This window comes from Pristiophorus japonicus, chromosome 16, assembly GCF_044704955.1.
Source record: "Pristiophorus japonicus isolate sPriJap1 chromosome 16, sPriJap1.hap1, whole genome shotgun sequence".
Lineage (NCBI taxonomy): Eukaryota > Metazoa > Chordata > Chondrichthyes > Pristiophoridae > Pristiophorus > Pristiophorus japonicus.
In genome coordinates, this window is record NC_091992.1 from 18,922,807 (window position 1) to 18,938,391 (window position 15,585).

Here is a 15,585-nt window from a genome sequence, read left to right on the forward strand (position 1 = left end):
GTAGAGCGCTTGCTTTGGGAGTCTCGTGTCAGGCATGCGGACAGTGTGGCCCGCCCAACGGAGCTGGTCGGGTGTGGTCAGTGCTTCGATGCTGGGGATGTTGGCCTGATCGAGAACACTGATGTTGGTGCGTCTATCCTCCCAGTGGATTTGCAGGATCGTGCGGAGGGCAGCGTTGGTGGTATTTCTCCAGCGATTTGAGGGGTCTACTGTATATGGTCCATGTCTCTAGACCATGCAGGAGGGCGGGTATCACTACAACCCTGTAGACCATGAGCTTGGTGCCAGATTTGAGGTCCTGATCCTCGAACACACTCTTCCTCAGGCGGCCGAAGGCTGCACTGCCGCACCGGAGACGTTGGACCTCGTCGTCGATGTCTGCCCTTGCTGATGCAGGTGCAGCGTTCAAAATCCGGAATCTTCCGGACTCTGGACCGATTGGTGGCAGGGTCATCTGGAATCTGTACAATGTTCCGGAATCCGGACCCTGCCGACCTCTGGCCTCCTCGCCCATCCGTCCGACCAGCTCCTCTCCGGCGGGGTCCCACCCGAACACATCCATAAGGGTACTGAGGTGAATGATCAGTCATGATCTTATTGAATGGTGGTGCAGGCTCGAAGGGCTGAATGGCCTACTCCTGCACCTATTTTCTATGTTTCTATGTTTCACAGTGGCGGGGCCCCACCCGGCGACCTCATCGCCCAGTGATCCGAGCAGCTCTTTCGCGAGCCCACCCCGCATCCCTCTGATATTCCGAATCCGGGAATACCCGAAGCTGGGGTCGGGTGTTTTCGGATTCGTGACATCAGAAAGACGTTCCAAGGTCCGGCAAAACGTAAAATCTGGAACGGCTTCGGTCCCGAGGTTCCGGATTCGGGGCGCTGCACCTGTAGTAGGCTGCTGAGGTATGGAAAATGGTTCACAGTGTCCAAGGCTGTGCGAGTACTGCGTGCAGATCTGGTCATCACATTACGGGAAAGATGTGATTGCACTAGAGAGGGTACAGAGGAGATTTACAGGGATGTTGCCAGGACTGGAGAATTTTAGCAATGACGAAAGATTAGATAGGTTGAGGTTGTTTTTTTTGGAACAGAGGAGGCTGAGGGGAGACCTTATTGAGGTGTATAAAATTGAGGAGTCTAGACAGAGTGGATAGGACGGACCTATTTCCCTTAAGAGGGGTCATCAACCAGGGGCATAGATTTAAAGTCATTGGTAGAGGGAATTTGGGGGGAAATTTCTTCACCCAGAGGGTGGTGGGGGTCTGGAACTCACTGTCTGAACGGGTGGTAGAGGCAGAAACCCTCACTACATTTAAAAAGTACTTGGATGTGCACTTTTGAAGTGCCACAACCTGCAGGGCTACGGACCAAGAGCTGGAAAGTGGGATTCGGCTGGATAGCTTTTTGTTGGCTGGCGAGGACACGATGGGCTGAAATGGCTGTGAATTTTCTATGATTGCTAGCCAGCGACCCCTATTGGAAGTGCATGTGTGTGAAAGCTGGGTGAGGACAAGATTGGACTTGGCTATTGTACAGCCCAAGCTTGAATTGTCTGCCAAGTCTCACACGAGTGGGTCCTTTAAAGTGAGCAGCGGTAATTGACAACTATGAAATGTTAGCAGCAATGGAAACCTCTCCACTAGTAAGTACAGCAAACATCACCAGCTGCTGTAGTCACTGTTTGCCCCCAGTGCACATATTCAAAGAAACACTCTGTTCTCATGCACTTTAGAGTTCACGCAAAAATCTAGTAAGCTGTACTTGAAATTGTAAAAGAATTATAATTTATTGTAGGCTGGACAATGAAATTAAGTTATGCACACCCACAGGGGTCTTAAAAATGTTTGAAATAAAATTCATGCGCAATAAATCTTTTCAGGGATAGTCTTGCCAAAATTACCAAAATATTTTATAGTTTCACCTTTCGCCCCCACCCCCGCTTTTGGATTTAGTTGCGAGGTGTGTCCCATCTGCAGTGAGATGACGTAATGCTCCAGGACATTGCTCTATTTTTTTTCTCTCCCACATTTAATTCAGTTTCCTTCTCTCCCGCCCCATCCCATACTGGGATAGGGTTCCATGGTGCATCAGCTCCTGTTGTAGTATCATAGGCGGTCCCTCGAAACGAGGATGACTTGCTTCCACACCAAAAAAAGGACGAGTTCACAGGTGTTTCAATGAAGGACCCGAACTACATCCTGAAGGGTGGAAGATGCCCTGTGCGTGAATCTTTTTAATGTGGGGTGACTGTTGCACACCAGCCACCACACGGGCTTGACCGAGCTAGGTCTTGGTCCAGTGGCAAGGATTACCCAAGACAACTGGAGACCAGCTCTGCTGCACGGACCTAGTGTGCGCACATGTATCGCAGCGTGGGCTGGCCCGTGCTGCCCCTGGGCCCCTGGCCCCGAACTCACGCCTCCCCCTCGATCTCATCTCTCTACAGTCTCTCGCCGCTCCTCCGCCCTGACCCTGCTGTATCTGCCCATGCTCCAATCACCGACCTGGATCTTGATGACGTCACTCTTCGCTGCCGTTGTCCTCTTGCATCAGTTCGCGGTGTACATAGAAATATAGAAAATAGGTGCAGGCCATTCGGCCCTTCGAGCCTGCACCGCCATTCAATAAGATCATGGCTGATCATTCAACCTCGGTACCTCTTTCCTGCTTTCTCTCCATACCCCTTGATCCCTTTGGCCGTAAGGGCCATATCTATTTCCCTTTTGAATATATCTAACGAACTGGCTTCAACTTTCTGCAGTAGAGAATTCCACAGGTTCACCACTCTCTGAGTGAAGAAGTTTCTCCTCATCTCGGTCCTAAATGGCTTACCCCTTATCCTTAGACTGTAACCCCTGGTTCTATACTTCCCCAGCAATGGGAACATTCTTCCTGCCTCCAACCTGTCCAATTCCGTCAGAATTTTATATGTTTCTATGAGATCCTCTCTCATTCTTCTAAACTCCAGTGGATACAAGCGCAGTTGATCCAGTCTCTCCTCATATGTCAGTCCTGCCATCCCGGGAATCAGTCTGGTGAACCTTCGCTGCACTCCCTCAATAGCAAGAACGTCCTACCTCAAATTAGGAGACCAAAACTGATCACAATATTCCAGGTGTGGCCTCACCAAGGCTCTGTACTACTGCAGTAAGGCCTCCCTGCTCCTATACTCAAATCCCCTAGCAATGAAGGCCAACATGCCATTTGCCTTCTGTACCTGCATGCCAACCTTCAATGACTGATGTACCATGACACCCAGGTCCCGTTGCACCTCCCCTTTTCCTAATCTGTCACCATTCAGATAATATTCTGTCTTCCTGTTTTTGCCACCAAAGTGGATAACCTCACATTTATCCACATTATACTGCATCTGCCATGCATTTGCCCACTCACCTAACCTGTCCAAGTCACCCTGCAGCCTCTTAGCATCCCCCTCACAGCTCTCACTGCCACCCAGCTTAGTGTCATCTGCAAACTTGGAGATATTGCACTCAATCCTTCATCTAAATCATTAATGTATGCCGCCACGCTGTCCATGGCCGCTCGCCGCTCCCCCTAAGGCCCCGACCCGCCGCTGATGTTCCCTCGCAGGTCAGGGCCATTCTTCGTGTGTGAACTTGAGACATGGATGTTTACACTGACTATTCGACTGCACGGGGCGTTACAGCCACGCCCAAACATCTCCTCGCTTGCTATTCACTCACTTGCTCTGCCCAGGAAGAATCCGAGTGATAGGAACCCCCGTAAGGAGTTCCCCTCCCTTCTCTCACCGATCTCCCAATTGCACCTGATTGGTCCCGGGCTGAGATTGGCAAACTCAGCACAGATTGAACCGGGGACCGCAATAAGTTACCACCTTCGGGGGCGATGATCTTGGTGGGGGTGGGTAGGTGGGGTGGCAAAGAGACAACCTGATATTATTTCTTCCACCTTTTTTATTTCTCCAAGCTATTTGTTTGTGACGCACTTCACAAAGGTGGTTTTTGAAGTTGTTAGCACATTGAGCTGCACGAGAGATTTACTGCTCATTAACCCAGTCGCACAAAACTGCTGCTTTTGGATGGTTAAAAAGATCCCGCCGTTAAATATGAAATAAATGTAATCAGTCTGAAGACAGCAAGGACATAAAAATTAATGATTCTTTTAATCCTTATTTACTGAAATGGAAGAAACAAAACTTCAATTTAAGAAAGAAAAATGCACTTCAGTCCGTGCCAGCAATGCTGACATCTCTGGAGTCTGCACGGATAAGAAACTACTCCAGTTAGAGATCGGATAATGAGTGAGAGTGAGCTGCCGTCCTCATCTGTAAAACGCTGTCAATTTAGCAACATTTTAAATATTTGCTTTCTTAAATCTAATGGTAGATTTTACATTTTGCATTTTTGCGGGCAGACGCTGGCAGCCTTGGGTTGTGTGAAAATGTTCTTTGCACAAACGTTGCCCACTTTTTGCACAGGTTGGCAGCTTGAAGAAATTCCGACCCGCTCATATCCATAATCTCCTCACGGGTCGAATTGGGATGTGGGGAATGGTATGGCCTTGTGCATTATGAGCCCTGCCGTTGCTGTGTATTTACACACTAATGCCATCAATGTTTCCAAGCTGGTGGCTGAAATTACAAGGAGCTAATTTTACTTTGAATCCTTGACCGTGTGCGTGGTGGAGCTTCCGGCGAGCTATTGGGCCTTCAAAATGGCGGCACCAGTATCTGTGTGGATAATAGGGTTAACAACTCTGGTCCAGCATATCCCTGGAGGTTTCATCACATGACCTCGCCACAAACCACTCCCGCCCAGTCAAACAGCCAATTTTCGAACACTAACATAAGAAATAGGAGCAGGAGTCGGCCATTCGGCCCCTCGAGCCTGCTCTGCCATTCAATAAAATCATGGCTGATCTTTTACCTCAACTCCACTTTCCTGCACTATCCCCATATCCCTCGATTCCCTCAATACTCAAAAATCTATCGATCTCTGTCTTGAATATACTCAACGACTGAGCCTCCACAGCCCTCTGGGGTGGAGAATTTCAAAGATTCACCACCCTCTGGGTGAAGAAATTTATCCTCATCTCAGTCCTAAATGGCCAACCCCTTTATTCTGAGACTGTGATCCCTGGTTCTAGACTCCCCAGCCAGGGGAAACATCCTCCCTGCATCTACCCTGTCAAGCCCTTTAAAGAAGTTTACATATTTCAATGAGATCACCTCTCATTCATCTTAACTCTAGGGAATATAGGCTTAGTTTACTCAAATTCTCCTTATAGGACAATCCCCCCATCCCAGGAATCAGTCTGGTAAACCTTTGTTGCACTCACTCAATGGCAAGTATATCCTTCCTTGGGTAAGGAGACCAAAACTGTACACAATACTCCAGGTGTGGTCTCACCAGGGCCCTATATTTTGCAGTAAGACGTCTTTACTCTTATACTCATCCTCTTGTAATAAATTTTCTCCATCACTTAACATTTTTATAACAAATAAAAAAGTGTTCACAGAAAATGGGGGGTAAAACCTCTCCAGTTATTTTGAATGGCCCCATGATTTTTCTGCGTGTTGCTTGCTGGAGATTAATCTTTGACTCCAGGGCAATCCTGGCATGTTGGCAACCCGAGTGGAAAATCTCTGACCGCGTTTGTTTGTGTACAGAATGAATGCACTGCTGCTTTGCCCAGCTGTATTGCCTGCCAGTTCTCCGCGTACCTTAACGTGAATGCGAAACAGAATTGTAAAAAAGCAAACCTTTAGCTCTTGCCCCGTGATGATGTGTTGGATTTTGACTGTAGCCGTTTGCCTGTCCAGCTACCCTTCAAAAAAAATTGTGTAAAATGCATTTCCGTCATGAAGACATGTATAAATGCCGCGCTAAATTAATACTGAGGGACCCTGCCTCTAATGTGTATCACGAGTGTTGATTGTAAATTTGCTGAGGAAATGCACGGAGGGACCACCGATCTGCCCCTATTAGCTACATATTATATGATTAGGACTGTACACAGCCTGTGCATTTACCAGTTCTTCTCTTTGTTTCAGTGAGGGCGTGTTTAAATGTCCCGAGGACCAGCTTCCACTTGACTACGCAAAGGTAAACGACCATCACGAATGCAAATTGCTTTTTCCTCACAGCAACTTTTACTTTTACTTGCACTAATTAGCTGGTCTGAATTGCTGACTGTAATTTGCTGCGATTCATCTGCCTGTTCAGCACCGCCCCGTAGTATGCGAGGGCCCCCTGCATCTGTGATACCTTGGGAGTCCTGCTGCTTGCTGCCTTTGTCATCTTATTCTCCACAGCACTCAGCTGCAGCTCTGGTAATTGTTGTAATGAGCGTGCCTTCAGGCTCATCGTCATCTTTACCCTTTTATTGTGGAGCTTACAAAGGCTGTTTTTTATGGTTGTCTTCCTGCTTGCCTGTTCTGCTTTGTTGAATGAATGAAGCTGTTGTGTTTTCCCCTCTTCTCTTCCCGTCACCCCCCCGCCCCCCCCCCACCCCCAAACCCCCTGCCCAGTTTTCTCTGGTACCTTGCCCAAGTGACTGGTCTTTGTGTGTGCTCCTAGATAGCAAGTTAGGATATTCGGCATTGCAGCTAAGGCCAAAAGTCCCGCCCTCGCCCCTGCATTTCCAGCAAGGATGCGGTCACTGGATAGCCTTTGGAGCCACTGTTTGTTGTTGTTTCGTTCCCTTCCCACTACTCCCATAGCCCAGGATGTTACGGGAAATTGTGACCACCCCAACTCCGCACAGACCATGGATTGAACCTGGGACCTTCTGGTCTGTACAGCCTGCACCATAACTAGTGCATTTACCCATTCAACCGCTGGCGGAAAGCTCACTGTTGCATTTCTATAACTCAAGGTTTTTGTCGCTATTATTGGGCACGCACCCATAGAAACATAGAAATTTACAGCGCGGAAGGAGGCCATTTCGGCCTATCGTGTCCGCGCCGGCCGACAAAGAACCGCACGGCCCTCGGTCAGCAGCCTGAAGGTTACATATAAACCAATGAACAATGGCGGAAAGGCAAAGAGCACCCGGCCCAACCAGTCCGCCCCACACAACTGCGATATCCCTTGCACTGAAACATTCTACATTCCACCCTAACCAGAGCCATGTGATCTCCTGGGAGAGGCAAAAACTATATTTAAAAACCCACCCATTCCAGTTTCTTGCATTTTGTTTTTTATCCTCTCTCCTAGCCGCTTGTGTTTGCCTTCAATCTATAGGAGGTGGGGCGAGAGTGGATGGCACAAAAGAGCTGGCAATAGTTGAGAGTAAGGCAGGACTGCTCTCAAACTCGTGCCACTCTGCAAGCTCCTCTGTCCCTCAATAAAACCGTACAAAATGCGACCAAGAGCAGGCACTCCGCTGTAAAGTGCATGGCCAGTTTGTTAAATATGTGACGATCATAATTTTTACAACTGCAATAATAAAAGAATACAGAGGCATTTGACCAGAAATTGTAAGGAGCTAAAGGACAAGTTATTAAAAAAAAACATAGTTTTTCCATAATGTAATGTGACATTTCTTGCAGTTCAAGTTTGTCCTGTCACATTCTATTAACTAGCGTGCAGCAGCAACATTTGTTCAGGACTTTGTGTTGCCCCGTAAATCCAATTTGCTCAAGAAATCTATGCAGTGTATCTTGGGAGTTCTGAACGAGGTTTCCAGCAACGAAGCTCTTGACAATGGTCCACTGTGTGTTTTTTTTTCTTCATCTCTTAAAGAGTCCACTAAATTGCATCTAACTTTCAGCTTAAGAGCTAGGCTTGGCTTCGCTCTCTCCTTGTTGGCTGGAGAAGTGGGTGTTTGTCTGCGGTTTGCAAAGGGTTGAAGGCAGCATTTATTCCAAGCTCGCTGCTTCCCTGCTCTCGCCCAGTGATACGGTGCCAAAAGGAACTGCGATTGAAATCGCTTTTCATTCATTCTGTTGGTCGATTGAGGAATTAGCACAATGAATGCGATTATTTGTCAACGGGCGCTTGAATGCACTTTGTGATATTGCTTCCTCTCTCTCTCTCTCTCTCATCTGAGCTAGTGGTGAAATCCCGATGCGTGGATAGACGGTGGGAAATGTATCTTTTTTTTCTTTTGGTAGTGCTATTAAAGCAGATGTTCCCTTTTACTTTCTGTTTTCCTGTATCTCATCAATCTCATGACGTTTGGAAGTAGTTTAATTTCCTCAGACATTTGTTCTAGGAGCATTCGTTTGAAGTTATTTTTAGATCGCAATCCTCACAGGTCGTTGAGTTCAATTTTTTTAAATTCCCCCCCTTTGCCTACCGTCCAAACTGTAAATCTTCCTGCTCGCTCTCTAGCCTCTTTTTTTTCCTGTTGGCTTTGAAGTAAATGAGAAGATGGACTTTTATATCTCCCCTCTCTCCTTCCATTCTCCTCCCCACTGGCTTCTGGCAACTGAACTTAGGGGAAGGAATCTCTGAACCATGAACTATCTGGTGTCATTCACAGCTCTGATCTTTTGGCCGAGTGTGTTTCTCACTGGATTTTGTCCATAGATTGCATCTCTGCCACAGATGATGCATTTAGCTTCCATACGGAGCTTCAACTAAAGACCCAACTCAGAACTGCTGAAACTCTAAACTGAGGCAAACTTGTTTGACTGCAGACACTGAAATACTGCAGAGGCTGGAAATCTGTAATTAAAACCGGAAATTGCTGGAAACACTCCATCAGCGGAGAGAAACCGAGTTAGCGTTTCAGGTCGATGACGTTGCATCATAATCATTGACTGTGGACATCCTCAGGATTCATTGAGCTGTAAATTGCGGCCTCTCCAGGTGCGTACGATGTGCACACCTGTGCCTGAAGAGGCCTCGCAAATGCGGTTCTTGGCGCGTGATGCAAATGCACTAAGAACCGGCATTTGTGGGGTGGCACGCAGCCCCAGGAGAAGAACATTCGCAGGGCAGAGATTTGGGCTATTTCTCCTGTCCAGCGAATGTCCTTCAAACTCTTACGAGCCTACTTTCACTGGCGTAAGAGTTTTAAAAGATAGAAAAATTTAATTTTTATCACATTTTTACATTTAAAAACCCTGTCCATTTATGGCAAGTTTATTTTTGGATGCGTTTATTTGTACTAACTAACTTGCAGCCATTTCTCTGATTGGCTCTCCATTATCACATGACCTATTGCTGATTGGTCTCCTTGGAGGATAAGCCACACTCTTGAAGTTTCTCTAGAATGTGTGAATGGAACTGCCCAGCCTAACTTTGCACATTTGTAATATGTTCCATTTGGACTTTAGAAGTCAGAAAACACACATCCCTCCCCCAGCCTAAGTCCCTTACCCACCCCCCAACCAGGCTCTCTTTCTCTCTCTTTTGGGCGACGCATGTGCAGAAGAGCAAGTTACGACAAATAGTCACTGCGTTTTATTTTTACCCCTATTAAAACATTTTTTTTTTTCATTCAAATTTTTTGGGAGCTAAAACATTTAATTTCAATTAATTTTAAATGTGAGGTGTTTTTTTGGTTTGTGATGTGGGTATTCTCATTGATAACAATGGTAGCTCGTACAAACGGAGCTCCCATTATTATCAATGAGAATACTCCATGTCCATTGGTGGTCCAGGCCCACGTGATGCCAGGTTGCGCTTGCGTTTCGGCGCTGTATGTGCCCATACGCTGCGCTGTGATTGGGGGCCTCGAACAGCAAGTTCCGCCGGGTCTACCAGGCACTTTCGGGAGGGGGGAAAATTCTGTCTGAGGCGTCTGCCCGCTGGAAACCTCCGACTGCAATTTCTGGGCATTAAACCTGTGGTTAATGGTCAGTGTTCAATTGCCTTGGGGCTTTTTGAAGGGGCTGCATCAAGATGGGCAAATGAGATCTTCCCATGGCTCGGGTGGAAAAGGTTGCATGTAGCTGAGCAATATACGTCCGAAATTTCCAGGATTTGATCCCTGGCCTATACTGAGCCAGCTGATATCAGTCCGTGGCGGGCAGTGGGGTGACATTACACTTGGCCTAAGTAGGGATCTGATTGCTGTCAAGTGACCTCTGTTGAAGGGTTTGCAAGTTGGCCATCACGGAGGCCAGCATCTGATTTGACAATGATCTCTCTTCCCCCTCGTCCCCCTGTAGTGAAATAACTTGCCAACACTCACGATCCAGCATTCAGTATGAATGTGTTCAAAATTTATGAGGGGTTTTGATAGAGTAGATAGGGAGCAACTGTTTCCACTTGGCAGGTAAGTCAGGAACCAGAGGACACAGATTGAAGATAATTGCCAAAAGGGAGATGAGAAATGTTTTTTTTTTTAACGCTGATCTGGAATTCATTGCCTGAAAATATTTCAATTCCTACTCCATCACAGCAGCTGTAGATAATCCTCTGCTGGCTTCAGTGTCCCAGGCGAGGCAGAACCGGTGGCCTAGTTTCCTGGTCTTGATTGTGGGCCCTCCTAGAGTGGATATGTGATGAGGACAGGGTTGCATCCAGCTGTGCGGGCCCTGATGATAATCTGCCGAGAATTGACGTCTGGGCTGGTAAAATGGGAGGCTACTGGGCACGATTCTTGAGGGTGCTGGTTGTTCATTGAACAGACCACAGTTGTTGCCTTTAATTTCCCACATTACAACAGTGACTACTCTTAAAGTACTTCGTTGGCTGTAAAGCGCGGTGAGACGTCCGGTGGTCGTGAAAGGTGCTATATAAATGCAAATCTGTCTGTTTCAGAAGAGGTGGGCTTAGGAGGGGAAAGAAAAATAATCAGGAACTACATTTACGCAATGAACTCACTGAGCTCTTGGGTACACACATTTATCTTTGAAGGCCACTTTCCTCCCCGTGCCTGTGTGTGCTCTGTAATAACGCAGGATGCATAAGATGGTTTTGCTTTGCTTTGTTTTTTAAACATCAAACGCAACCTTTCCCCACACTTCCCTTTCTGGCCCTGAATGAACTTGTTGCTCTTCTGTCACTAGGGACAATGACGTTTCTGTTGGTGTGGGGGGGGGGGGAACCCAGTCTGTTTCAGTAAATGCTCTGGTTGCCTGGTTACAGAAACTGCTGCCACAGCAAATCTCCACCGAGCCACAAATTGCGAGGAAATGAGGTAGAGGCGAAAAATCTCTGAGCATGAATGATGAGACTGACTTGCCGCATCAGATCTCTTGTGAAAATGCGGGTTTTGGGACTTGTTTCCATCATCCTTTGGCACGGCATCTGATTCGTGTAAAAAGAAAATCTGTCTGCTTATTCCCCCGATAGGTGTGGTTATAGATGAGACAAAAACACATGAATTTTTCTCTTGCTCTTGCATGGGCGAGTGGTTCGATGACGTTGGTGTCCAAATGAATCAGTAACCAGGCTGGGTCAAAATAATTGTTACGAAAGGCTTTTGATATTATAAATCATTTCGGTCTACTTCTTAGCCAGTCCTTTCCAAGTGTGCCTCCCAGTCAGCTGGGCATGGAGTGTCATTGATTAACTGCTGTCCACAGCTAAGACTGTCTCGTGCTCTACAATCTTTCCCATTCGCCCCCTCCCCCACCCTGCCCACCCTCCCCTAATTCTATCTAAAAGAAAGCACCTTTCAAAATGTCAGGATGTGCCAAAGAATGTTGCAGCCAATTAAATATGTTTTGTAATGTAGTCACATCTGTAATCTAGGGAAACAGGCACAGTAAGGTCCTGCAAACTGCTTTGGGATAAATGGCCTGATACAATTTAGTGATGTTGGTTGAGGGATCAATGAGAATACCCCTGCTCCTCTTCGAATAGCACCATGGGATCTTTTCTGTCTACTTGGGCCCTCAGGTTAAAAGTCTCGTCTGAAAGACAGCCCTGCGATCATGCAGTGCCCGCTCAGTGCTGCACTGGCATTCCTGCTCCTATTACTTATGTTCTTATGTTCCCAGGTTCGGTGGTCAAGTTTACCCATCTTCTTCTCCTGCTGCTGCTTGGTCATGAGGGTAAATAAAAGCAAAATATTGGCCCAGAATTTGCGGTCGGAGGCTTCCCTCGAACGGCTGCCTCCGACCGCAAACATGTCTACGAAAGTACTTGGTGGTCCCGGCGGTTCGGAGGCTTACGGTCCTGGGCCTTCGTAAACGCACACGTATGCCAGGAGCGTACGGGTTTCATACGCAACACTGGGATCACGTGGGCTGGCCCAACCTATCAGAGTAGGCGGATCCCTGCTCAAACTTGTGTGAGTTCCGTATATACGGAACCACCATAAGTATGACTGTGAATACCCCCCCCAAAAAACACAAACACTGAAAATAACTTTTAAAGAAACATCACATATTTCATGTTAATAAAAATGGAATTTAATTATTTAAAACAAAAATTAATATTTTTGAAAAATAAACTTTTAAAGGGTCAAAAAATAAATAGACTTTAAGTGCAGAAAAATACTTTAAAAATAAAGAATTTAAAGTCTTATGCTGATGAAAGCAGGCCTTACGCTGGCTTTTTTTCAGTTGTAAGAATTTGAGGGACATTTGCCGGGCAGGAGTTGGGCAAATAGACCTCTTCTCTAGCGGGGATTGTCAGCATAGACATAGGTCCTCATGGCCCCACTGATGCGCACCAAGGTGCTCTCCAGCTCCTTGGCAGCAGGGAAGTGAGCAGGCTGCCTCGACCTCTGCTGAACCCACAGTGCTAGCACCTCATAGAAACACGCGGAAGAGAAAGATGACACGCAAGGGTAGCCGCTTGGATGTTTTATCCGCCCGTGGAGGCCCTTTAGTTTCGGATGCGGTGTGATCTGTCATGGGATTTCTTGACCAGTCACAAGTGCCGGGTTTAAACGCATGTGCTTCGCACACCTCAACCCGGAACTTGTGGGGACCCCACGTGTGCACATGGTACGTACCCATGGGGAGCGTGAATTCAGGTCCATTGTTGCAGCTACCTGGCATGTGGTACAAGAAAAGAAAAGAAAACATTTTCATTTGTATAGTGCCTTTCACCTTCTCAGCACATGTCCCACAGTGCGTCACAGCTAATGAATTACCTTGAGGCAAAAGCCAGATGCTGGAAATCTGAAATAAAAACAGAAAATACTGGAGGTACTCAACAGGTCAGGCAGCATCTGTGGAGAGAGAAACCAAGTTAACATTTGACTATATTTCAAAAGTGATGATGTTATTTTAACACAGCAGACAATTTGTGCACAGCAAGATCCCATAAACAACAATAAAATTAACGACCACTTCATCTGGTTTTGGTCATATTGACTGAGAGCTGGGAGAACCCAACAAATTGCCATGGAATCTATTAACACCCGCCTAGCTCGGCAGATGGATTTAACAGTTCATCTGTTAAAAGGCAGCATCTTCAACAATTCAGTACGCCACTCCAGTGCCAACCTAAATCTAAGTGCTGAAAACCTGTAATGGGCCTTAGACCGACAGCCAAGTTGACACTTAAAAGGTGACAGAAGGGAAGAACAATGCAAGATGTCTCCTTCCTCAGACAGCCTGAGCAAAACCAGGAACTCTATTCCTAGAGAACATAGGAACAGGAGTTTGGCCATTCAGGCTTTCGAGCCTGTTCCGCCATTCAATTTAGATCACGGCTGATCTGCACCTTGGTTCCATTTACCAGTCTTTATCCAGAGAGGGTGCAGAGAAGATTTACAAGGATGATACCAGAAATGCAAGGTATACTTATCTGGAAAGGATGAACAGGCTTGGGTCTCTTTTCACTTCAAAAAAGAAGGCTGAGGGGTGATCGAATAGAGATCTTTAAAATGATGAAAGGTTTTAATAGTAAATAGAGAGAGAATGTTTCCACTTGTGAGGAAGAGCATAACTCGAGGCCATTATATAAGATAGTCACCAAGAAATCCAGTGGGAAATTCAGAAGAAAATTCTTTACCCAAAGAGTGGTGAGAATGTGGAACTCGCTACCACAGGGAGTGGTTGAGGTAAATAGTGTAAATGCATTTAAGGGGAGGCTGGACAAGCATATGAGGGAGAAGGGAATAGAGGGTTATGCTGATAGATTTGGATGAGGAAAGACTGGAGGAGGCTCGAGTAAAGCATAAACGCCGGCATGGACTGGTTGGGCCAAATGGCCTGTTTCTGTGCCGTATATCCGATGTAATATCCCTTGATACCCTTGTCTAATAAAAAAACTTGTCAACCTCTCTTTCCACGGCCTTTTGGAAGAAAGAATTCCAGATTTCGACTTGGGGGAAAAACCAATGTGACTCACTGTTTCTCACTGGAGATTGGGATCTGCACTTATCATCTCCTAGATGAGATTCCAGCACTTGAGTGTTGCTGATTCTTTCCTTGCCCCCCGCCCAAGCTCACCTTCTGGTGTCTTTTGCTAATTATACAGTCTTAAGTTCTACCAGTGAAATGTTGATCAGACCCACATCCATTCAAAGCGTCTGAACGCATCAAAAGCTGCATTGTGAACAGTTGATCTTTGGACAACAAAATAGCCGCCTCTCAGTTCGGAAACGCACACAACTCGGGAACCTACCACAAACAGTATAAATAAAGCCATCACCAAACTCTTTAGAATTGAACACAAGCAGCATAACGAAACACGTTCCCATTGCCAGCAGTCCTTTTCAATTTTCTCATTTCATTCTGATGGGGCTTCGCAGCGAGCAAGCACAATCCTCTGCTCGACACTTAACTGGCAGCTTTATTTAAATGAGTGTCAAGGTTGTGAATCTATTTTGTTTTCCCAGCTTTCCAGGGTCAGTCTTTTGCCGATAAGTGACGGGGGTTTTGATGCCGCTGTTGGGAGCTAGTTTCACGCTGGAAGTGAATTGTACAGTCGAGGGAGAAGCAGATCGTTTCCCCCTCCCTTTCACATCAAGCAGATTAGTACAATTCTCTATCTGTTCCGTGGTAACTGCCTGGAGAGTAAGGCTCTGTAACTCTTTGTGGTGAAGGCTTCCTGAGCTTGAACTGCTGTCAGTGAGGGAATCGCAGCATAAGAAAGCTTTTTTTTATTCTCAAAAGTGGGCTGACTGGCATGTTTCCATCTCAATTAAAGGCAGTACTCCTTTCTTAACTCCCTTTCGCTATTCCTTCCCTTCCCCCTTCGTCCAAGTGATCGTTCATTCAAAGTCGCATTGTATTACTTGAAGGAGTGTAGTAAATGTTTCAAAATGTGTTTGTTTTAAAACCAGTGCAGTTGTGAAGGGGGAGCGATTGGGATAGTCCTTTCATCTCCACAAAAAACTCGAGCAGCTCTTGGTCACTGGTGGAGGGGCGCGGGGCGCGCATCATTATATTTGATTTGGGGGGGGGGGCAAAGCCCATCATTGTATTGGATGGGAGGGGCGCGCATCATTATATTTGATTGGGGGGGGGGCGCGCGCATCATTATATTTGATTGGGGGGGGGGCGCGCGCATCATTATATTTGATTGGGGGGGGGGCGCGCACATCATTATATTTGATTTGGGGGGGGGGCAAAGCCCATCATTGTATTGGATGGGAGGGGCGCGCATCATTATATTTGATTGGGGGGGGGGGCGCGCGCATCATTATATTTGATTGGGGGGGGGGTGCGCGCATCATTATATTTGATTGGGGGGGGGGGCGCGCATCATTATATTTGATTGGGGGGGCGCGCACATC

General features: G+C 46.7%; 1 protein-coding gene across 3 annotated transcripts in view; it reads left to right on the forward strand.

Moving 5' to 3' along the window:
• The window catches only part of traf4b (tnf receptor-associated factor 4b), a 113,503-nt gene that overhangs the window by 75,090 nt on the left and 22,828 nt on the right, over positions 1-15,585 (forward strand). For all 3 annotated transcript variants that reach the window (XM_070858071.1, XM_070858072.1, XM_070858073.1), the window contains exon 2: positions 6,038-6,089. In XM_070858071.1, the coding sequence (XP_070714172.1) occupies positions 6,038-6,089 (52 nt within the window). The remainder of the gene's footprint in view (positions 1-6,037; positions 6,090-15,585) is intronic.